Source organism: Heterodontus francisci, chromosome 18 (genome assembly GCF_036365525.1).
Source record: "Heterodontus francisci isolate sHetFra1 chromosome 18, sHetFra1.hap1, whole genome shotgun sequence".
In the NCBI taxonomy this organism is placed as follows: domain Eukaryota; kingdom Metazoa; phylum Chordata; class Chondrichthyes; order Heterodontiformes; family Heterodontidae; genus Heterodontus; species Heterodontus francisci.
The window spans coordinates 4,125,453-4,145,291 of record NC_090388.1 but is presented as its reverse complement, the minus strand read 5'-3'; the positions used below and the strand labels follow the sequence as shown (position 1 = coordinate 4,145,291).

General features: G+C 40.7%; 1 protein-coding gene across 12 annotated transcripts in view; it reads left to right on the top strand.

Annotated features, from left to right (window-relative positions):
- The window catches only part of ppp1r12a (protein phosphatase 1, regulatory subunit 12A), a 271,369-nt gene that overhangs the window by 170,412 nt on the left and 81,118 nt on the right, over positions 1-19,839 (top strand). For 5 of the 12 annotated variants that reach the window (XM_068050110.1, XM_068050111.1, XM_068050108.1 and 2 more), the window contains 4 exons: positions 4,294-4,440; positions 10,721-10,858; positions 13,745-13,861; positions 17,095-17,118. The exons of 2 other annotated variants lie outside the window; for them this stretch is intronic. In XM_068050110.1, coding sequence (XP_067906211.1) covers positions 4,294-4,440; positions 10,721-10,858; positions 13,745-13,861; positions 17,095-17,118 — 426 coding nt within the window. The remainder of the gene's footprint in view (positions 1-4,293; positions 4,441-10,720; positions 10,859-13,744; positions 13,862-17,094; positions 17,119-19,839) is intronic. 5 more of the 12 variants (XM_068050120.1, XM_068050113.1, XM_068050118.1 and 2 more) reach the window with 3 other exon arrangements.

Sequence of the window (19,839 nt, the reverse complement as noted above, 5' to 3'; positions counted from 1 at the left end):
AAGTTTATTGCAGCCACTGATCCTTGTACATTTTGTTGACCCTGTACATATATAGGCCTATCCGGTAACAAAGGGAGGAAAATATCAGCTCATCGGGTGTTCTACCTCTAAACCTGATAAAGGAGGAGAAAGTTTTTTTTACCTTGTTAAGAGTAATTAATGAGAAAAAGCCATCTAGCTGATAAATTGTCATCCCTGTAGTACATTAAATGCTGCATAATTGTACCTATTTGTATGATAAAGGAAATGTTGAGGAACCTTGGAGTCCTGCTACTATCACCCTGATTTCCACAGTTGCTTGCTGCCAATACATACTGGCAAAGTATGGGCATTATTGATGCACCCTGATGATAAACTAAGTACCTCAGAACAAGTGAAGACATGCAAAATCAACTGGAGTCATAGTCAGAGTTATTATGGCACAGATGAAGGCCATTCAGCCCATCAAGTCCATGCTGGCTCTCTGTAGAGCAATCCAATCAGTCCCATTCCCCCGCTCTATCCTCATAGCCCTACAGGTTTATTTCTCTCGTGCCCATCCAATATCCTTTTGAAATCCTTCGGCGCCTCCGCTTCCAACACCCTTGTAAGCAACAAGTTCCAGGTCATTACCTTTTGTCTTAGAGATGGTGTTTGGTCTAAATTACCCTCCAATGATAAAAGCATATACCTAAGATCAATCTATTTAATAATCTTCAAGTTACTTAGGATTATAATTAAACAACTGAGCAACCCACCATACCTGAGGAACGAACGCAAGTAGTTGATTAGTTAATAAAACAGAAAGTATATTGAATATTTTGATTATATCTGTTAAGTGAATTAATCTAAGAGATATGGCAAGGCACCTCAGACCCATGGCATATGCATCCTGTGCCTTGTGGGGACTCGGATGTTTTCTGTGTTCCAGATAACCATGGCACAGGAATTGTCATCAACTGGAGGAGCTCTAGCTCTAGATTTTGGCGCTTGTGCAGCAGCTGATGTTATTGTGGTCCATTTGCAAGGATGCAAGGATATGTTCTGTGAATAGCATATGTCAAGAGGTAGTTAACCTGGAGCTCAAGAGAGTGCAGACATAGGGGGACTGGGTGTCTGCCAAGCAGCTGAGGAGGAAAAAAAAAGCAGGCAGATAATTCAGGAGATCCCTGAGAGCATCTTGCTCTCATCAGTATTCCGTTCTGAATACTAATATGGGCGAGAGCATTCCCCTGGAAGTGCAGCTGGAGTGAAGACCATACCACCATGGGTGGGTCAGCTGCACAGGGAGGGAGGAGAAAAGTCAAAAGAGCCATGATTTTCAGGAATTCCCTAGTTAGGGGAGCAGACTGACATTTCTGTGGTAGAAGGCAGGATTCTAGGGTCGTATGTTGCCTCTCTGGTGCCAGAGTCAAGGAGGGTGAACAGAGAGAGATCATGGTCCAATTTGGTACCAATGACCTAAGTCGAAAAAGGGTTGAGGTACTGCAGGCAAGTTTTCAGGAGTTTGGAAGGAGATTAAGAAACAGGACCTCCAAGTTGGTAATCTTAGAATTATTCCCGGTGCCATGTGCTAGTGAGGGAGGATAGAGCAGATGAATGTCTGGCTGGAGAGATGGTGCAGTGGGAAAGGCTTTAAATTTTTGGGGCATTGGGACTGGTTCTGGGGAAGGTGAGATCTGTATAGGCCGTTGGCTTGTACCTCAACAGGACTGGGACCAATATCCTCATAGGTTTGCTGGTGGTGTTGGGGAGGGTTTAAACTAACTAGGCAGGGGGATGGGAAGATGAACATAGATTCAGAAGGGAGAAAAGCAGAGCTGGAAATGGAAGGCAGAAAGTTAGTAAGAGAGTTTAGAAGGCAGAGCAAACAAAGGTTGGGAAATGGACAAAAAAGGAGTCTGGTTGTGTTTAATGGTATAAACCTAAATGCAAGGAGTATAATGAAATATGGCAGAAGAACTGAGAGCACAGATTGACAAGTGGAAGTATGATTTATTTTAAGCTATTACTGAAACGTGGCTTACGGAATTAGGAATGGCACCTGATCCTGGTTACAGGGTTTTCATACAAAGATAGAGAGTGGGATTAAAACAAAAGTAGGTGGGGCTATTAGTAAGCTAATGTTTTTGCACGGGCAATACTTTTTTTATGGTATCTTTGGAGTAGTATGAAATGGCCGAGGTTATTATATAGTTTGAAAGCTTTGATGTGTATTTTGAAGTGGCTTAGCAAAGTATTTTAGTTAAATTGATCTCAGTTGCAGCACTGAACATTAATTTCTTCCATGAGTTCAGCAACTTCAACTAATCTTCAGGTGACTAACTCTCAAATGTTAGGGTTTCTTTATAAAATAGGCGCGTTCGGAACCATTTTTGTGTCCGATAGAGTGGCACTATGGAATTTAACAGCACAGAAGAAATCCACTGCACCTGTGTTGGTTTCCAAGGAGCTTTTCCCTTGTCTTGTTTAAGGTTGATTACACGTCAAGAGGAAGGAGTGTTCTGGTCAGACCACAAGTACTTGGCCCAGTTCTGGTCATTGAGTCACAAGGAAGACATTGAAGTTCTGCAGGCAGTGCTGCAGGCTGAGCCTGGTGTCTAAGGTCTTGAGTTGAGAGGAAAGCCTGGAGAAATGTGGGCTTTCAGGCTGGCGGGTATACAAGATTGTAAGGGTATAGAAAGAGGTAATGCGTCGTATTACTGTAAGTTAATCAGAGAGTATCGGGCATGGTGTTGCAGATTAAAACCGACAATAGGTAAAATTAGAACTGATATCAGAAAATACTTTTTTTTATATAAAAGTTAATTCATGTGTTAAATAGATTTCCAGGAATCTCACTGGAATGCAAATCTCTGGAATTTTAAGAAATAATTGGATACTGAGATGGGAGGCTTTCAAAATCTTTTTGGATGGGTGAACTAAGATGGGCTGAATAGCTTTCTTCCACAAAACTGCATTTAAAAATACACGCAGTTGTCAAAGGGGTAAAAGTTTTTTTTAAATGATGTAATTTTTGCGGGTTTTGTTTAGAAAGGTTTCTTTAACTTGGAACAAAGGTGGAGGAAGCTGCAGTTCAATACTGAAATAATGAGTTTATTTACAGGAGGGGCAGCCCTGTGAGAGCCACATAGGCACCAAAGAATTTTCACCAATGGGAAAGGGCTGTTTGGGGACCTCAGAATTTTCAAGAGTCTGCCTGCTTTTTTGCTATATTTCAGTTCTTTGACTCCAGACATTCTTCTGATTATCCCTTGGACCATGTTAAAATTATCCACTTTGGCCTTTCCCAGTCAACGATTCACTATGCTGTAGTAGAGTTTATAAAAATCTATTGTACTTGCCAAATTTACTGTGCATTTCTTTTTTTATTTTAGCAAACTTTGAAGTCAGTTATGTATCGTGCAGCGCTTGTCTGCAAAATAGGTGATATCAGGGTCTCCATGCAAGTTGTATATATGACGGTTTTATACTTTCCACTAGTGAAGGAAGCTGATCATAATTTTTAATAATGCTGTACATAAGCACCTCAGTATTTTTTTGCCAACCTGGATGGATGTCCTCTGCTTCCTATCAAATGACATGCACGCATTGTCTTGTGTTATCTATGAATGTTATAATTGGAAGAATATAGACTGTGAATACTGTTTGCACATCCCTGCACCCCACAGAACATGTTCCAATGTGATAAGACATCAAGAAGTTCTGAAACATTGCATAAACACATGAACAATCATTATAAATTGGGAATTACTGGTGGTGCTTTCTATTGGGTAAATTAAGCACAAATACTGTGTGCTCTACTTTGATGATTTCCAGCTAGATGTCTTTTGCAATATGTCATCCTAAAAATGAAGAAGGTGCTTGGTAATAACTCTTGAAAGTGCAATGACCAGTTTCCTATACATCTTGGAAAAGTTCATATCGTACGTTTGCAACTTAGTAACATCAGAACTTTATAATTTATTCAACGTATACTTGGAAATTGTTGCCCGTTAAAGGTATAATGTAATTGATTCTTATTGCGATGGACTTTGGTGAAATAGTCACAACACAAAGAACAGCTCAATAAATTTTATCCGTGGTGGATTTTGTATTTAGACTTGAAACTGAGTTTTGTTTGTTGCTGTCCAGTCAAACTGAAGGTTGCCAACAACTTTCTATAGCTTTTGTCATTCATTTAACATCAGTGCTTGCATATTTAAGACTTTTTATTTTGCATTTTACATTTGTGCATGATAGCATGTATTTCTATTGCTTTTGTTACATTTTTTCTAATTGTGTGATGTGCTCTCTTGCTTGGTATGCATGCAGTAATTCGTATCTGCTAGCAATAGGCAGAAGTAGCAGTGCCAGAGATCTCCCAACCAGCTCTTCCTCAGCCATCAGCTTGGATTCTTCTAATTGTAAGCCTAGGCAACCAACTTCAACTCAGTTCTCATCGTACAGCGTCTACAGAAGGTATAATGTTGAACTGTTTGAAAAGGCAGTCACCTTAGTTTGACTAGAATGCTTTTCTTCTATGTGCTTCATGCTTACCTTTGGTGCATGTGTGTTTGTGTCCTCACTGTTGTGTTCTGTTTCCCCTTTATTTTGATTGAGGTATTGGCGTTTTAACGAGTACAGAACGTAAGTGCAGCATCAGTTAACAGTCTGGTAACTTTGTCATTAGTATACAAGCTCGAATATCTTTCTAAGTCCTGCAGAGATTTTGCTTCAAAATAAAATGCTACAAGGCTTGCCACCATATGAAAACCGAAAAGACAGTTGGTGTTTGGGCACAGATTTCCTCCTTTATTGAAGGGACTGTACCCAAACAGTAACTTGTTTTCCCCCCCACTCTCATAACACTGAATTTTCAGTACTTATAGTCTTTTTGTCTGTAGTTTTTTCTTAATTGGCTATTTTTAGTGGATGTTGATGATTTGTGTATTGAAACATGCTTTGATAGTTGTGATTCGTGGGAAAGGGGGAATTTATGTTCAGACTGACATGACCTTTTGTACAAAGAACAGCCATGAGTCAGATGTAACCAGGCCAGTAATCTGTTTAAGTTGTTCTAGATTCCATTGCAGTTTTACATCCTGATGGTCACAATGTCAGAATGCTGACAGTAATATATCTCTATCACCTGGGGTCCCAGGTTAATAATAGCACAGTTGCTGACCCAGTGCGTTCCATTTTTGCCAGATAGTAACTTTGGAAAGGGAATTGGATAAATGCTTAAAGAGAAACAGTGCATGGGGCTGTGTGGAAAGAAGAGGGAGTAGGACTCATTAGTAGCTTGATCAAAGAGCCGGCATAAGCATGATGGGCCAAAATGGCTGCTTTCTGTGCTGCATCATTATATGAAAGTTAGTGTGGGCATTCTAATATGCAAATCGTGGCATATTGGATTTTGTCCATTTGCCCTTAGAGTTGCATGAGGTTGACAGTGGGACGGCTTATTATCCTGGATGCACAGGAAATCCTGGGAAGGAGCTGAGTATGCCCCAAAGGAATCTGATTTTTCATCCATAGAACCATAGAAAAATTGCGGCACAGTAAGAGGCCGTTCAGCCCATCACGTCCGTGCCGGCCGAGAAGAAAAAAAAATAGAAATTAGCCACCCAATCTAATCCCACCATCTGGCACCTGGTCCATAGCCTTGCAGCTTGCAGTACTCCAGTTGCATGTCCAGGTACCTTTTAAAAGAATTGAAGGTTTCTGCCTCCACCACCATTCTTGTCAGTGAATTCCAGGCACTCACCAAGCTCTGGGTGAAAAAGCTTTGCCTGATGTCCCCTCTAATCCTTCTACCAATCACCTTAAATCTGTGCCCTGGTAATTGACCTGACCTCTCTAGCGGAAAACAGGTCCTTCCTGTCTACTCTATTTAGGCCCCTCATAATTTTGTATACCTCAATTAAGTCACCCATCAGCCTCCTGTGTTCTAAGGAAAACAACCCAGTGTGTACCATCTACAAGATGCACTGCAGCAATACACCAAGGCTCCTTAGACAGCACCTTCCAAACACATGACCTCTACCAACTAGAAGGACAAGGGCAGCAAATGCACGGGAACACCACCACCTGCAAGGTCCCCTCCAAGTCACTCACCATCCAGACTTGGAACTATATTGCCGTTCCTTCACTGTCACTGGGTCAAAATCCTGGAACTCCCTTCCTAACAGCACTGTGGGTGTACCTACCCCAAATGGACTGCAACGGTTCAAGAAGGCAGCTCATCACCACCTTCTCAAGGGCAATTAGGGATGGGCAATAAATGCTGGCCTGGCCAGCAATGCCCACATCCCATGAATGAATTAAAAAAAAAAGAAGCCTATCCAATCTTGCTTTATAGCTGCAATTTTCGAGCCCTGGCAATATTCTTGTAAATCTCCTCTGTACTCTCTCCAGAGAAATTTTGTCTTTTCTATAATGTGACCAGAACTGTACGCAATACTGCACCTGTGGCCTAACCAGCGTTTTATACAATTCCAGCATTACATCCCTGCTTTTGAATTCTATACCTTGGCCAATAAAGGAAAGCATTCCATATGCCTTCTTCACTCTATCTCCCTGTCCTGCCACCTTCAGAGACCTGTGGACATACACTCCAAGGTCTCTCACTTCTTCTACCCTTTTCAATATCCTCCCGTTTATTGTGTATTCCCTCGCTTTATTTGTCCTCCCCAAATGCATTGTCTCACCCTTATTTGGATTGAATTCCATTTGTCACTTTTCCGCCCACTCAATCAAACCATTGATATCATTCTGGAGTCTACAGCTATCCTCTTCACAATCAACTACATGACCAGTTTTTGTATCATCAGCAAATTTCCCAATCATGCCTCCCACATTTAAGTCCAAATCATTAATATGTACCACAAACAGTAAGGGACCCAACACAGCCTTGTGGAGTGCCACTGGAAACAGCTTTCCATTCACAAAAACATCAGTCGACTACTACCCTTTGTTTCCTGTCCCTGAGCCAATTCTGGATCCAACCTGCCACATTCCCCTGTATCCCATGGGCTTTCATTTTACTGACCAGTCTACCATGTGGGACCTTGTCAAATGCCTTACTAAAGTCCATGTAGACCACATCCACTGCACTACCCTCATCAATCATTCTTGTTACTTACTCAAAAAACTCAATTAAGTTAGTTTGACATGACCTTCCCTGAACAAATCCATGCTGACTATCCCTGATTAATCCATGCCTTTCTAGGTGGCAGTTTATCCTGTCCCTCAGAATAGATTCTAACAATTTACCCACCACTGAGGTCAGACTGACTGGCCTATAATTATTTGACCTATCCCTCACACCCTTTTTAAACAATGGTACAACATTTGCAGACCTCCATTCGTCTGGTACCTCTCCTGTATCTAGTGAGGATTTGAAGATGATCCTCAGTTCGTATGCTATTTCCTTCTTGGCTTCGTTTAACAATCTGGGATGCAATCCATGCGGCCCTGGCGATTTATCCACTTTCAAGGATGTCAGACCCTCCAGTACTTCCTCTCTCATTATGCTTATCGTGTCCAGTATTTCACACTCTCCCTCTTCAACTACAATGTCTACATCAGCCCTCTCCTTTGTGAAGACAGAGATAAAGTACTCATTAAAAACCCTGCCCATATCTTCTGCATCCTCGCATAAGTTCCCTTGTACTTCTGATAGGCCCTATCCTTAGTTATCCTCTTGCTCTTAATGTACTGATAAAATATCTTTGGATTTTACTTGACAATAATTTTTCATGTCCTCTCTTTCCTTTTCAAATTTCCTTTTTTACTTCACCCCTGCACTTTCAATACTCTAGGCTTTCTAAAGTATTAAGATTTTTGTGATTGTCATAAGCTTTTTCTGCTTTAACTTAACCTGTAATTTTCTAGATAACCAGGGGGCTCTAGATTTGGCTGTACCACCCTTTATCTTAATGGGGACATACGTACACCATGCCTTTAGTATCTCGCTTTTGTATGCCTCCCACTGGTTTGCAACTGATTTTCCCTCAAGTAGCTGTGTCCAGTCCACGTTCGTCAGGTCACACCTCAGTTTCTTAAAATTCGCCGTCTCCCAATTTAGAACTTTTACTCCTGTTTTATCTCTGTCCTTTTCCATGATTATGCTCAAACTTACTGTATTATGGTCACTATCTCCAAAATGGTCACCCACTGTTACTTCCTCCACTTGCCCAGCTTCATTACCCAAGACTAAATCTAGAATTGCGCCGCCTCTCATTGGGCTTTTTACGTGCTGGCTAAAAAAGTTCTTTTGCATGCAGTTCAGGTATTTTGTCCTCTCTGTGCCCTTCACACTTGCATCCTAGTTGATATTGGGGTGGTTAACTTCATGGTTGGAACATTGGGCAGGCTCTCCAGAGCTATTAAATCCTCCCTGCCCAAGATTCCTCTCTTCTCTGCTGTTCCAATGTGCCAGGGACCAGGAAAATCCACCCCAGTGTTTCATATACAGATGACCCTTGCTGTTGCTACCCTTGCTGCACAGCCAAAGCAGTTCCAGGTTTGATTGCTCTATACTAATTTTTGCACTGCATTTGTTGTAGAAGCATTAAAAAAAAATCGATGTATGGGGTGGCGCAGTGGTTAGCACCGCAGCCTCACAGCTCCAGGGACCCGGGTTCAATTCTGGGTACTGTCTGTGTGGAGTTTGCAAGTTCTCCCTGTGTCTGCGTGGGTTTCCTCCGGGTGCTCCGGTTTCCTCCCACAAGCCAAAAGATTTGCAGATGATGGGTAAATTGGCTGTTATAAATTGCCCCTAGTGTAGGTAGGTGGTAGGGCATATGGGATTACTGTAGGGTTAGTATAGATGGGTGGTTGTTGGTCGGCACAGACTCGGTGGGCCGAAGGGCCTGTTTCAGTGCTGTATCTCTAAATAAAAATAAATAAAATAAATAAATAGTTGAGTGTAAACTGTAAAACTATTGACAGTCATTTTAATCAACCTGCTTTAGTGATCTGTCAGTTGCTTGGAATCCTTTCAAACATTGGACTGTTGGCACTCCCCTTGGTGTACAACTATCATGTTTGTGTGACATTTTTGAGAACCTCCACAATTTGATTGGATCTTTACCAAAAACTGTTTTCTGATCTTGTTGGAAATCAGCGTAGTTGGAGTAGTTTTATTCTGTCTTTGAAATATAATTGTGTTGCATTTTTTTAAAGGTTTAACAAAACTAATTTGCCCAAACCTGTCTTGCCTGCAAAGATTGAATTCAAATCTAAAACCACTTCATTGTACGTTTACCAAACTTCAGTAGCTTCCTCAAATCTGACACCTGTTTCTTTTGAGAAATGGACAGGGTGGAGGGGAAGAAATGTGGCTCTGATAAATGTTTCAGTTTTAGTTTTGGGGGTGAAAGAGCTTTAGGACAGCTCTTGCTTTTCTAGCATAACAAAGATTAACCTTTCTGCAACACCAAAAACCTATTAAAGGATAACATCATAACCAAAATCAACATTTGAGAACAAAGCCTAATAGTGCAAATCAAAAGCATTGTGCTGGTGGAGTTCCGTAAACATTTTTCTTCAATGTATTTGAATCGTTTCCATAACCACCTCTCCCAGTCCTGTTCCACACACACTAACCATTGTTTATTCTACTGGTCAAATTATTTTCCTCATGTTGTGATGGTAACTTCAGTATACTGTCCATGGCCTGAAAACTGGATGCAATAAATATCATTGCCAAACTTCGAGGATATTCTTAAACATAAAACAAAAAAATTCTGTTCAATATGCAAATTGCTATGTTTAAAATTGCCCTTCTCAAACACGGCCATGCTTGGAAAAAGTTTTGATAAAAATTTAAACAAAATGTCTCCATTTTGAAATGGTGCCCAAAGAATAATAAATTGTTCCCACTGGGGCAGACTAAAACACAATTGTGCAAGTTTCCACATAAAACTTTGTATGGGCCAAGTTCTTGCCCTCACTTGTTAGATAAAATTTAAATTGGTATTGCATAAAACTGTTTTACAGAAGGGCACCAGTAGAATAAACAATGGTTAGTGTGTGTGGAACAGGACTGGGAGAGGTGGTTATGGAAACGATTCAAATACATTGAAGAAAAATGTTTACGGAACTCCACCAGCACAATGCTTTTGATTTGCACTATTAGGCTTTGTTCTCAAATGTCTATCAAACAAGATGTGTTTTTGGAATCTGTTACACAACTGCACTTATCAGTAATGTTTATAGCAAGTTTCATTTTTGCTACATTTTTTGTGTGTTTTTGTTTGTATCAAATACTCCATCTTCCAGAGAGTGAGACCAAGGATTATTGGGTTAAGTGCAATGCACCAAGTTAGGTTTCTGTCTGTTTTCATTTCCTGATTTATTTGAATTGCTGTGCAAAGTCATATGCTCCATTTCTATGAAAGCTGACACCAGCAATATCCTTTTAAACTGTCTTACATGGGAAGAAAGAACTTTGCATTTTATTTTTTAAAATTTCATTTTTAACAGTTAATGAGAGCTGCTGCTAGGGGCTCCACCTGTATATAGCTAAGTAATTCCTTTAAGATCTATTTTTTTAAAAAAGGACTAAAACACGGAATTCGATATGAGAAAATTTCACCAAATCCCTTTGTATAATGGAACATTTAATAGAAAAGATATTGAGTATGGTATTACAAAAATTACTCGTACTGAAAATCGATATTTAGCATTGTGGTGATATCACAAAAGGAAGATTTTTGACAAATCCTTCTCCCAACTTTGCTTCTCCCTTCAGTAGTTCTTTTGGTAGAAGGAAAGATGACCTGATCAGTCCTGTTCAAAGTGCCATTTCAACCAACACCATAGCAACCATTACCTCATCAAACAGCCTGCAACCTATTACCAGGACAGCTGCATCCACTTCATCTGGCAGGTAAAGCAAATTAATTAATTGCAGAGATTTCACAGGGAATTTTTTCTCTCTTCTGTGTTGTATGTTTTCTTTTCTTTGTATGTCTTAAGGATACTGGATTTATACATTCAAAAGTTGTTTCTCAACTGTAGAAATTTAGGTAAGGGAGGAGGCCATTTGGCTCATTGTCAAGTGCTGTTACTCACGGCACATCAGAACTATCTACTTGAACTTTATTTCCTTACTCACTTCTAGTACACTAATTTATTCTTAAAAGTTATGGATATGCCTTCGTAGCCACTTGCAATAATGCCTTTCATACTCCATCAACACTTCACTGTGAATACATTTCTTCAAACATGCCCCCCTTTATGCTTGTGGTTTATTGGCTCGTAGAAGAATCTGTTGCTGTTTACTCCTTTAACCTGTTGATCACTTTGTCTCCTGTGAATGTAGTTCAACATTTTCCCAGCCGCTCAGTGTAACTAAATCTTCCCATCTATGATGCCATGCTTATAAATCTTTTCCATGGCTTCAATATCAAATAGTTAGCAAATAGCACCCAGATTTGTACATTGGCCAGTTAGCATTTAAAGATCTTAAGTGGTAAACACAAATTGCCAAGACAATCAGGAATAAATCAGAGGAGCATCAAAACTCAGTGAAAACAAAAGGGTGGAAAAGTATGACATTCTTTTGAGTGGAATAGTGGGGATACAGTTTGTGGAGTATTGGTCCAGATTTTGGAGCAGGTATCCGATTTAGAAGTATGAAAAAAGGTTGATCTGGGTTTGATGCACTTTATTGACTAGCTGTTGGAATGATCTCCACTGTGACACTGGTAGATGACATATCCAGTGGACCCACAGATGTCTTTGGGATTCTATAGGTCTTCTTTCTTTGGCCTCCTTATCTCGAGAGACAATGGGTAAGTGCCTGGAGGTGGTCAGCGGTGTGTGGAGCAGCACCTGGAGTGGCTATAAAGGCCAATTCTAGAGTGACAGGCTCTTCCACAGGTGCTGCAGAAAAATTTGTTTGTCGGGGCTGTTACACAGTTGGCTCTCCCCATGCGCTTCTGTTTTTTTTTCCTGCCAACTGCTAAGTCTCTTCGACTCGCCACACTTTAGCCCCGCCTTTATGGCTGCCCGCCAGCTCTGGCGAATGCGGGCAACTGACTCCCACGACTTGTGATCAATGTCACAGGACTTCATGTCGTGTTTGCAGACGTCTTTAAAGCGGAAACATGGACGGCCGGTGGGTCTGATACCAGTGGCGAGCTCGCTGTACAATGTGTCTTTGGGGATCCTGCCATCTTCCATGCGGCTCACATGGCCAAGCCATCTCAAGCGCCGCTGACTCAGTAGTGTGTCTAAGCTGGGGATGTTGGCCGCCTCGAGGACTTCTGTGTTGGAGATACGGTCCTGCCACCTGATGCCAAGGATTCTCCGGAGGCAGCGAAGATGGAATGAATTGAGACGTCGCTCTTGGCTGACATACGTTGTCCAGGCCTCGCTGCCATAGAGCAAGGTACTGAGGACACAGGCTTGATACACTCGGACCTTTGTGTTCCGTGTCAGTGCGCCATTTTCCCACACTCTTGGCCAGTCTGGACATAGCAGTGGAAGCCTTTCCCATACGCTTGTTGATTTCTGCATCGAGAGACAGGTTACTGGTGATAGTTGAGCCTAGGTAGGTGAACTCTTGAACCACTTCCAGAGCGTGGTCGCCAATATTGATGGATGGAGCATTTCTGACGTCCTGTCCCATGATCTTTGTTTTCTTGAGGCTGATGGTTAGGCCAAATTCGTTGCAGGCAGCCGCAAACCTGTCGATGAGACTCTGCAGACACTCTTCATTGTGAGATGTTAAAGCAGCATCGTCAGCAAAGAGGAGTTCCCTGATGAGGACTTTCCGTACTTTGGACTTCGCTTTTAGACGGGCAAGATTGAACAACCTGCCCCCTGATCTTGTGTGGAGAAAATTCCTTCTTCTGAAGACTTGAACGCATGTGAGAGCAGCAGGGAAAAAAAAATCCCAAAAAGTGTTGGTGCAAGAACACATATAGGTATAAAGCATTATGTATTATATGGGAAATGCTTCATGTTTCTCTTCATCAATGCCATAATACAACTTACTGAAGTGGAAGGTGAAGACTGACGCCCTTAAGGAGAAAAATAATCCAGTGTCACCGCAAACAACATCAGGGCTCAAGTATATTAGCTATTCTTTAGAAGTGTGCAAACATGAAGTACTTCGTATTAGGCCATTAAGCCTAACATATCCCAAATATTCTCTTGCAATTACTATTAAGATCATGTTACAGTAAAATGCTGAAAATATGCAACAGGTCCATCAATTGCTGAAAAGACAAAAGACAGGTTAACATTGATGCAGACCCTTTCTTGATTCCAGTGAGGAGTCTGGAGGCGAAAAGGAAATCTCCATGTTTTCACTTCCAGTGCTGTTGGATCTGGCGTATGTTATAAGCACTTTCTGTTGCTAGTTCCATTCGCCAGCATTAACAGCTCTTGTCATGTTCCTCCACTCCAGAAAATAACACATGCTGTATAAACAACCTAAAAAATGAATTGTAGCAGTACTGTAATAAATTTCTCAATCCTCAGCAAACCATTTTAGTTCTTCCCAAAAGACGACAAATTGTTCTATGATTATACCATAGCTATCAACTGATAGCTGAGCAGAATTTGCAAGTTGCACATTAAACTGCAGAAACAAAATTGGCTTGCAGAAATTAAAGCAATTCAGGCAAAGGCTCTAAATTGGTGTTTTTTTTTAAACCAGTCCTTAAGTCATACAAAGTTTGTTTCAAATTGATTTTTGGTTGCTTTGATTTCATGTTGAGCTTTGCTTATTTTCTTGTTTGTGTTGCTGCTTGATATGCTGTAGTACCTCAAATCGGTTCTCGACGGGGGACAATACTGAAAGAGAGAAAGAAAATGTTCCTTCAGCGGTTGCTACAACTGGCACTGTGTCTTCAACAACAGAGGTCAGGGAGAGACGCAGGTGTGTAGTCTTCCTGGTAGCATTGATGCAACTTTAGGGAGGTGCATATTAAGTTTTAGAACTTCTTAACACAAAAATAATGCTATTTTATATAGATCATAAGAAGTAGGAGCAGGAGTAGGCCGTCCGGCTCCTCGAGCTTGCTCCGCCATTCAATAAGATCATGGCTGATCTTTGCGTGGTCTCAGATCCACTTACCCGCATTCTCACCAGTATGCACTTCAAACAAAGTTGATTTAAAGGTTTCACTGCTGTGCCATGATTCATGATTCCCCCCACTTTTATTCCATTTACCATTTAGTTTTTTCACCTCCTTTCTTGGTGAATGTTCGACCAAATGCTGGCTGGACCACTCCATACAGCTGCTAAATGAGGATGGATTAAATGATTTTAATTGTAGTAGGTTTATCAAGTGAACACTTAGTGATTCATGAGAGTAACCTAAGACAGCCATTAAAGCTTTGGGGACAGATCATAGGCATGACTTTGTAATTATGTTAAAGTATTAAATTTTATTCTTCGGGAAAAGGCATAGAAAGTAAGTTTGAATTTTTTTTGTTTCTAATGCAACACAGAGAATAGCACATTGTTTATGCTACAAGGTTGAGATTACTTATGAAATTCGGATTTAGTTTCCTCTTAGCAGAGGACTGTTGCCAAAGTGACTTTCTTTCATAGTGATTCAGAGAAGTAGGTTATGATGTGACTGCTGATAGACTTTTAACCATCAGTTTGTATTTGTCCACATTTGTAAATGTATGCAGTGACAATCCACTTCATTACAGTTGTAATAACCGTTTAACGCTCAAGATAATCCAGCACTTCCTAATGCACAGTAAACATGATCTACAAAGAAAATGCTTATTTTAAGTTTCTTTTGGATAAGTGAATGTAATTTTTAGTATCCTCCGAAATATACTGTTAGAAGATCAGAGCAAACAAAAAAATGTATTTTTATAGCCCCTTTCTCGACCACAGGAAGTTACAAAGCACTTAGCAGCCGATGAAGTAGTTTTGAAGTGTAGTCACTGTTATAATGTAAGGAAATGTGGCAGCCAATTGGTACACAGCAAGGTCCTACAAACAGCAATGGGATAATGACCAGATGATCAGAGATAGGAATAATTGATTATCTGATCGTGTATCTCAATGCTATTCTGATAATAGCCATAGGAAACCATGGAGATGTAATATTGGAAATGCCTTTACAAGTATTTTACTTCAATTTTTACATAAGGTGTCAATGGGATTGTAGGAGTACCTGTGAAGAATGCGCAAGAGCCACTACTAGATATACTTATTCAAATTAGTGGCACTGAAAGTAGAAAAGACCCAAATAATGTTCATCCCAGAATACTGAAGGAAATAAGAGGTGTTGACCATAATTTTCTAAATACTTAGAAACTTAAATTGTAGCAAATGCTGCAGCCCTGTTCAGGTAAGGGGTAAATCAGGAAATTATAGACTAGCTTGTCCAAACCCATGTGTGTAAACTTGTGGCGCTTAGGCTGTGGGATGAAATTAGTGAATGTTTAGAAAGGCATAGGCTAATAACGGATTGGTAATGGGCATGGCATGCTTGACCAGTTAGTTACACCTTTTGTGGAATATGCAGTGTTTGAAAAGAATATGCTGAATGTTGTGTATTTCTATTTTCATAAGTCATTTGATAAGGTGTCACATAGACTTTTAATGGAAATTAAGGCATATGGTAATAAAAGGAATGCATCTTCCAAGATGTGGAACGAGCTGAGGAATAAGTAAATCAAATGAGCAGATGTTTTTTGGATGCACAGTTATGGTTTAGTATTTAGGAAGGATGTGATTGCACTGGAGAGGGTGCAGAGGAAATTCACCAGGATGTTGCCTGAGCTGGAGCATTTCAGCTATGAAGAGAGACTGAAAAGTCATTTGATAAGGCTGGGGTTGTTTTCCTTAGAGCAGAGAAGGCTGAGGGGGGACCTGATTGAGATATACAAAATTATGAGGGGCATAGATAGGGAAAAACTTTTCCCCTTAGCAGAGGTGGCAGTAACCAGGGGGCATAGATTTTTGATAAGGGGCAGGCGGTTGAGAGGGAATTTGAGAAAAAAAAATTTCACCCAGAGGGTGGTTGGAATCTGGAACACACTCCCTGAAGGGATGGTAGAGGCAGGAACCCTCACAACATTTAAGAAGAATTTAGATGAGCACTTGAAATGCCATAGCATACGAGGTTATGGGCCAAGTGCTGGAAAATGGTGTTAGAATTGATAGGTGCTTGATGGCCGGTGCGGACACAGTGAGCTGAAGGGCCTGTTTCTGTGCTGTAAAACTCTGAGCTAGGGGATCTGTGCAGGGACTGCTTTTCTCTTCTATTTCTATAATTTGGACATCAGGTAAAGGGTAATGCTGAAGTTTGCTGACAACAGATTAAGTTGTCATGTCAAACACTTAATCCAGGAGGACATAGACAGGTTAGCAGAATGGGTAGATGAGCAAAAGATATTCAATGCAGAGAAATATGCAAGTAGTACACTTTGGGTAAAACACAGGAAAAGTGAGTGTATCCTAAATGGTAAGTATTTTTTTTTTTTTAAAGAGTGCAGCAACAGAAAACTCTTGAGTGCCAACACCTGGATTTGTGATGGTATCGATGGTCCTAAGCAGATTTTGTAGCACTTTTCCCAAGAGTCACTGAGACCCAATTCCAGTATTACTTGGCAGATTTAGTGTCGCTACAAGTTGGAAGAAGCTAAACTTTATGTGAACTGACATTAGATTTTGTTGGTATTTTTGTGGAAGCTTCTTATAAATGTCAGTAAATGACTCTTAGCGGACAAAGTAATTTGAGAACTTAATTGGTCAAGCATTACACTGTCCTGCAATGCAACAAGCCACTTTGGCAATTGTAATTTTAGTTTGTTACTTCACGCTTGAGAAAATGGGCAGATGGGTCAAGTCAGTGCATTGGTCTATGAACCAATCATATGCTCTCTCCCATTACCCTAATTTCTTGCTTCTCTTTCTCTTCTCTGACTCTCAGCCTCTCTTCCTTTTCTCCTCTTTCCTCACTTGTGTTCTGTCCTTTTTTCTTTCCTTCCTTGTTTATTCTCTTCCTCTCATTCTTGCGTTCTTCATTGCTCTCCAGTTCTCTCTCTCGCTCTTCATTTTTAAAATCTAGATTGTACTTGAACTTTAACCGTAATTCCATGTTTTGAATTTTCACCAAAGCTTTAATTTTCTCTCATCAGACTGTTGGTTCCTTTTGAGATTCGGTGAGCTGAAGACCTGCATGTTTTTGTGGCCATTAATTTTGGCTTGTGATTTTAATGAGTTGTATTTCATTAGAATGTAACCAACACTTAAAAATTACTTAATTACCCCAGATGCCTGATATGAAGGGAAAGCAATGGGCATGATGCAGGCTGTCCTTTTCATTAACTTTCCTTTAATGACTACTAACTCTGAGCATGACTCTAAATGTGTGTAATTTAATTAAATGCTTGGGACTACCATAAAAACGACACGTTCTAAATTAGCACCCACGTTAACATTATCATCAGTTTTCTAAAATGTTTGAAGTGACATCTGAGTATATGTTCCATTTGATTTTCACATCAAGTACCTCAAAATTCTGGGATGCTTTTAGAAGATTTGGCATGGAAGTGTTCCGCTATCTGAGAAATAGCGCTGTCGGGAGAAGGGAACAGTTACAGTTGTGACTTAAATGTGTAATATGGCTATTGCCTTGTAGCTTTTGGTGTAATTACATTGTGGCGTCCTGTGTTGGACCACACCTGGCATGAATATTAAAAAGAATAAGAGCAGGAGTGGACCATTTGAGCCTTGGTGCCTTCTCCACCATTCAGTATGATCATGGCTGATCTACTTCAACTCCACCTTGCCATTCTTATCTCCATATGTCTAATTCACTGAGTATCCAAAAATCTGTCAACGTCTGTCTTGAATGTCCTCAATGAGCATCCACTGTCCTCTGGGGGAAAGAATTCCAAAGATCCACAAGCTTTTGAATGAAGAAATTTCTTCTCATCTCAGTCCTAAATTGCTGACCCTTTATTTTAAGACTGTGACCCCATGTTCCAGACTACCCAGCCAGGGAAAACATCTTCCTAGCATCAGTGTTCCCTCTAATTTTCCTTTGTCCACTGCTTATTTGTTGCCCTGCACAGTCCATTTGCGATTGCACAACTTCAAGGGACCGCTTATTGTGCAGGGCCTGTTTGTCCCTTGTGCCTAAAGTTCTGGACTGCCTCGCAACTTAGTGGGAACGTTGTCCAGCATCAACCTTGTCAAACCTTTCAAGAATTTTATATGTTTCAATGAGATCTTATAATTCTAAATTCCAGATAATATCAGCTCAGTCTGCTCAATCGTCCTTCATGGGACAATTCCCTCATCCCAAGCATCAGTCTAGTAAATCTTTGTTGCACTTCCTGCAAGGCTAGTATATCTGTCCTTGGGTAAGGAGATCCACGCTGTACATGATACTCCATGTGTGGTCTCACCAAGGCCTTATACAATTACAGTAAGACTTCTTGACTCTTGCACTCCAATCCCCTCGTAATATAGGCTAGTATACCATTTGCTTTCCTAATTGCTTGCTGTACCTGCATGCTAACTTTGTGATTCGTGTACAAGGATGCCTAGGTCCCTCTGAATACCAAGATTTCCCAGTGTCTTCCTCATGCAAATCCCAAGTTTAATGCCTGATCTGTGTTAAAACAGCTGATCTCACCTGGAGCAATATTGGAGATATCGCAGTTTTACTGTTCATTTAAGGAAGGGTAAAGTTTGTCTAGAGCTGCCGTGCTTTACAGATGTTTCATATTGATGATGAACAAAGAATATTGCACAGAAGCATGTTGCACAACTTTAATGCAAATGTCCTATTTAAGCTGAAGGTCAACACTTAACACAACTGCATGGCTGCTGATTTCAGTGCATCTGTGCCCAGCTTGAGTTATTGTTATTGGTTGAGGGTGGGGCAGAATCGGGACAGGAGGGGAGCACATCCACAAACTAAATTTCTTCACTCCAGATGCAAGCTGTAATTCTGAACATGAAAGGTTCACAGGATCCAATCTGTAATGAACTGCATATTAAAACAAGTCTGAATGCTTAAAATTAGAGTAATTTCTCATCCTTACTGTAGGCATGCGGGGAGGAAGGAGAGAGAAAGTTACAAACAATCCCATGGTTTTGCAATATCAAAATTCATTTGTTTTTCAAATAGTCCTTGTGAATTTTGCAAGCAAGAGTTGCTAAACTGGATTCACATGGTCACGCATTCTTGTCATTATCCAGCTGGATCATGAAAAATCAGCAGTAACTTTAATTTATATGCTGCCATTAATATCATAAATGTTCTAAGGTGCTTTACAGAAGCAAAAAAGAACGGCAGGTGTAGGAGAATTGGGGAAAGTGATTGGCATGGTGCAAGAAGCGGGTTCTGTGGAGGCTTAAGTGGGAGAGAGGTAGGTTAAGAGGGCTGTTTCGGGATGGTGTTCCAAGTGTGGAGCCCGCATAGCTGAAGGCAGTAACCAAAGGTGTGGAATGGGGGAAAGCAATGCAAAGGACCTAAGAATTGGAAGACTTAGAAGAGTGTATGTTATGCATAGGTCCATGGAGCTGCAGGGAGTTTGAGGTAGGATTGGGTGAGGCCAGGGAAGGATCTGCAAAAGATGATTTTGAGCTTAACATTTTGGGGAATGGAAGCCAATGAAAGTTGTCCAGGCCATAACATAATAGCAATAGTGGGCCATACAGCCCGTTGAGCCTGCTCTGCCATTCAATAAGATGGGAGTGATGGTGTTAAGATGTGGGCAGTAACGTTTTGGATAGTTTGGAAGAGAGTGGAGCATGGGCGGAGCACTCTGGGTAAGTAGAGAGTAAAGGTTATGAAGGAATGGATGATCTTTCACTGGTTGGGCTGTGGAACTGGAAGTAATTGGCTTTGGTGATGAATTTGATGCAAA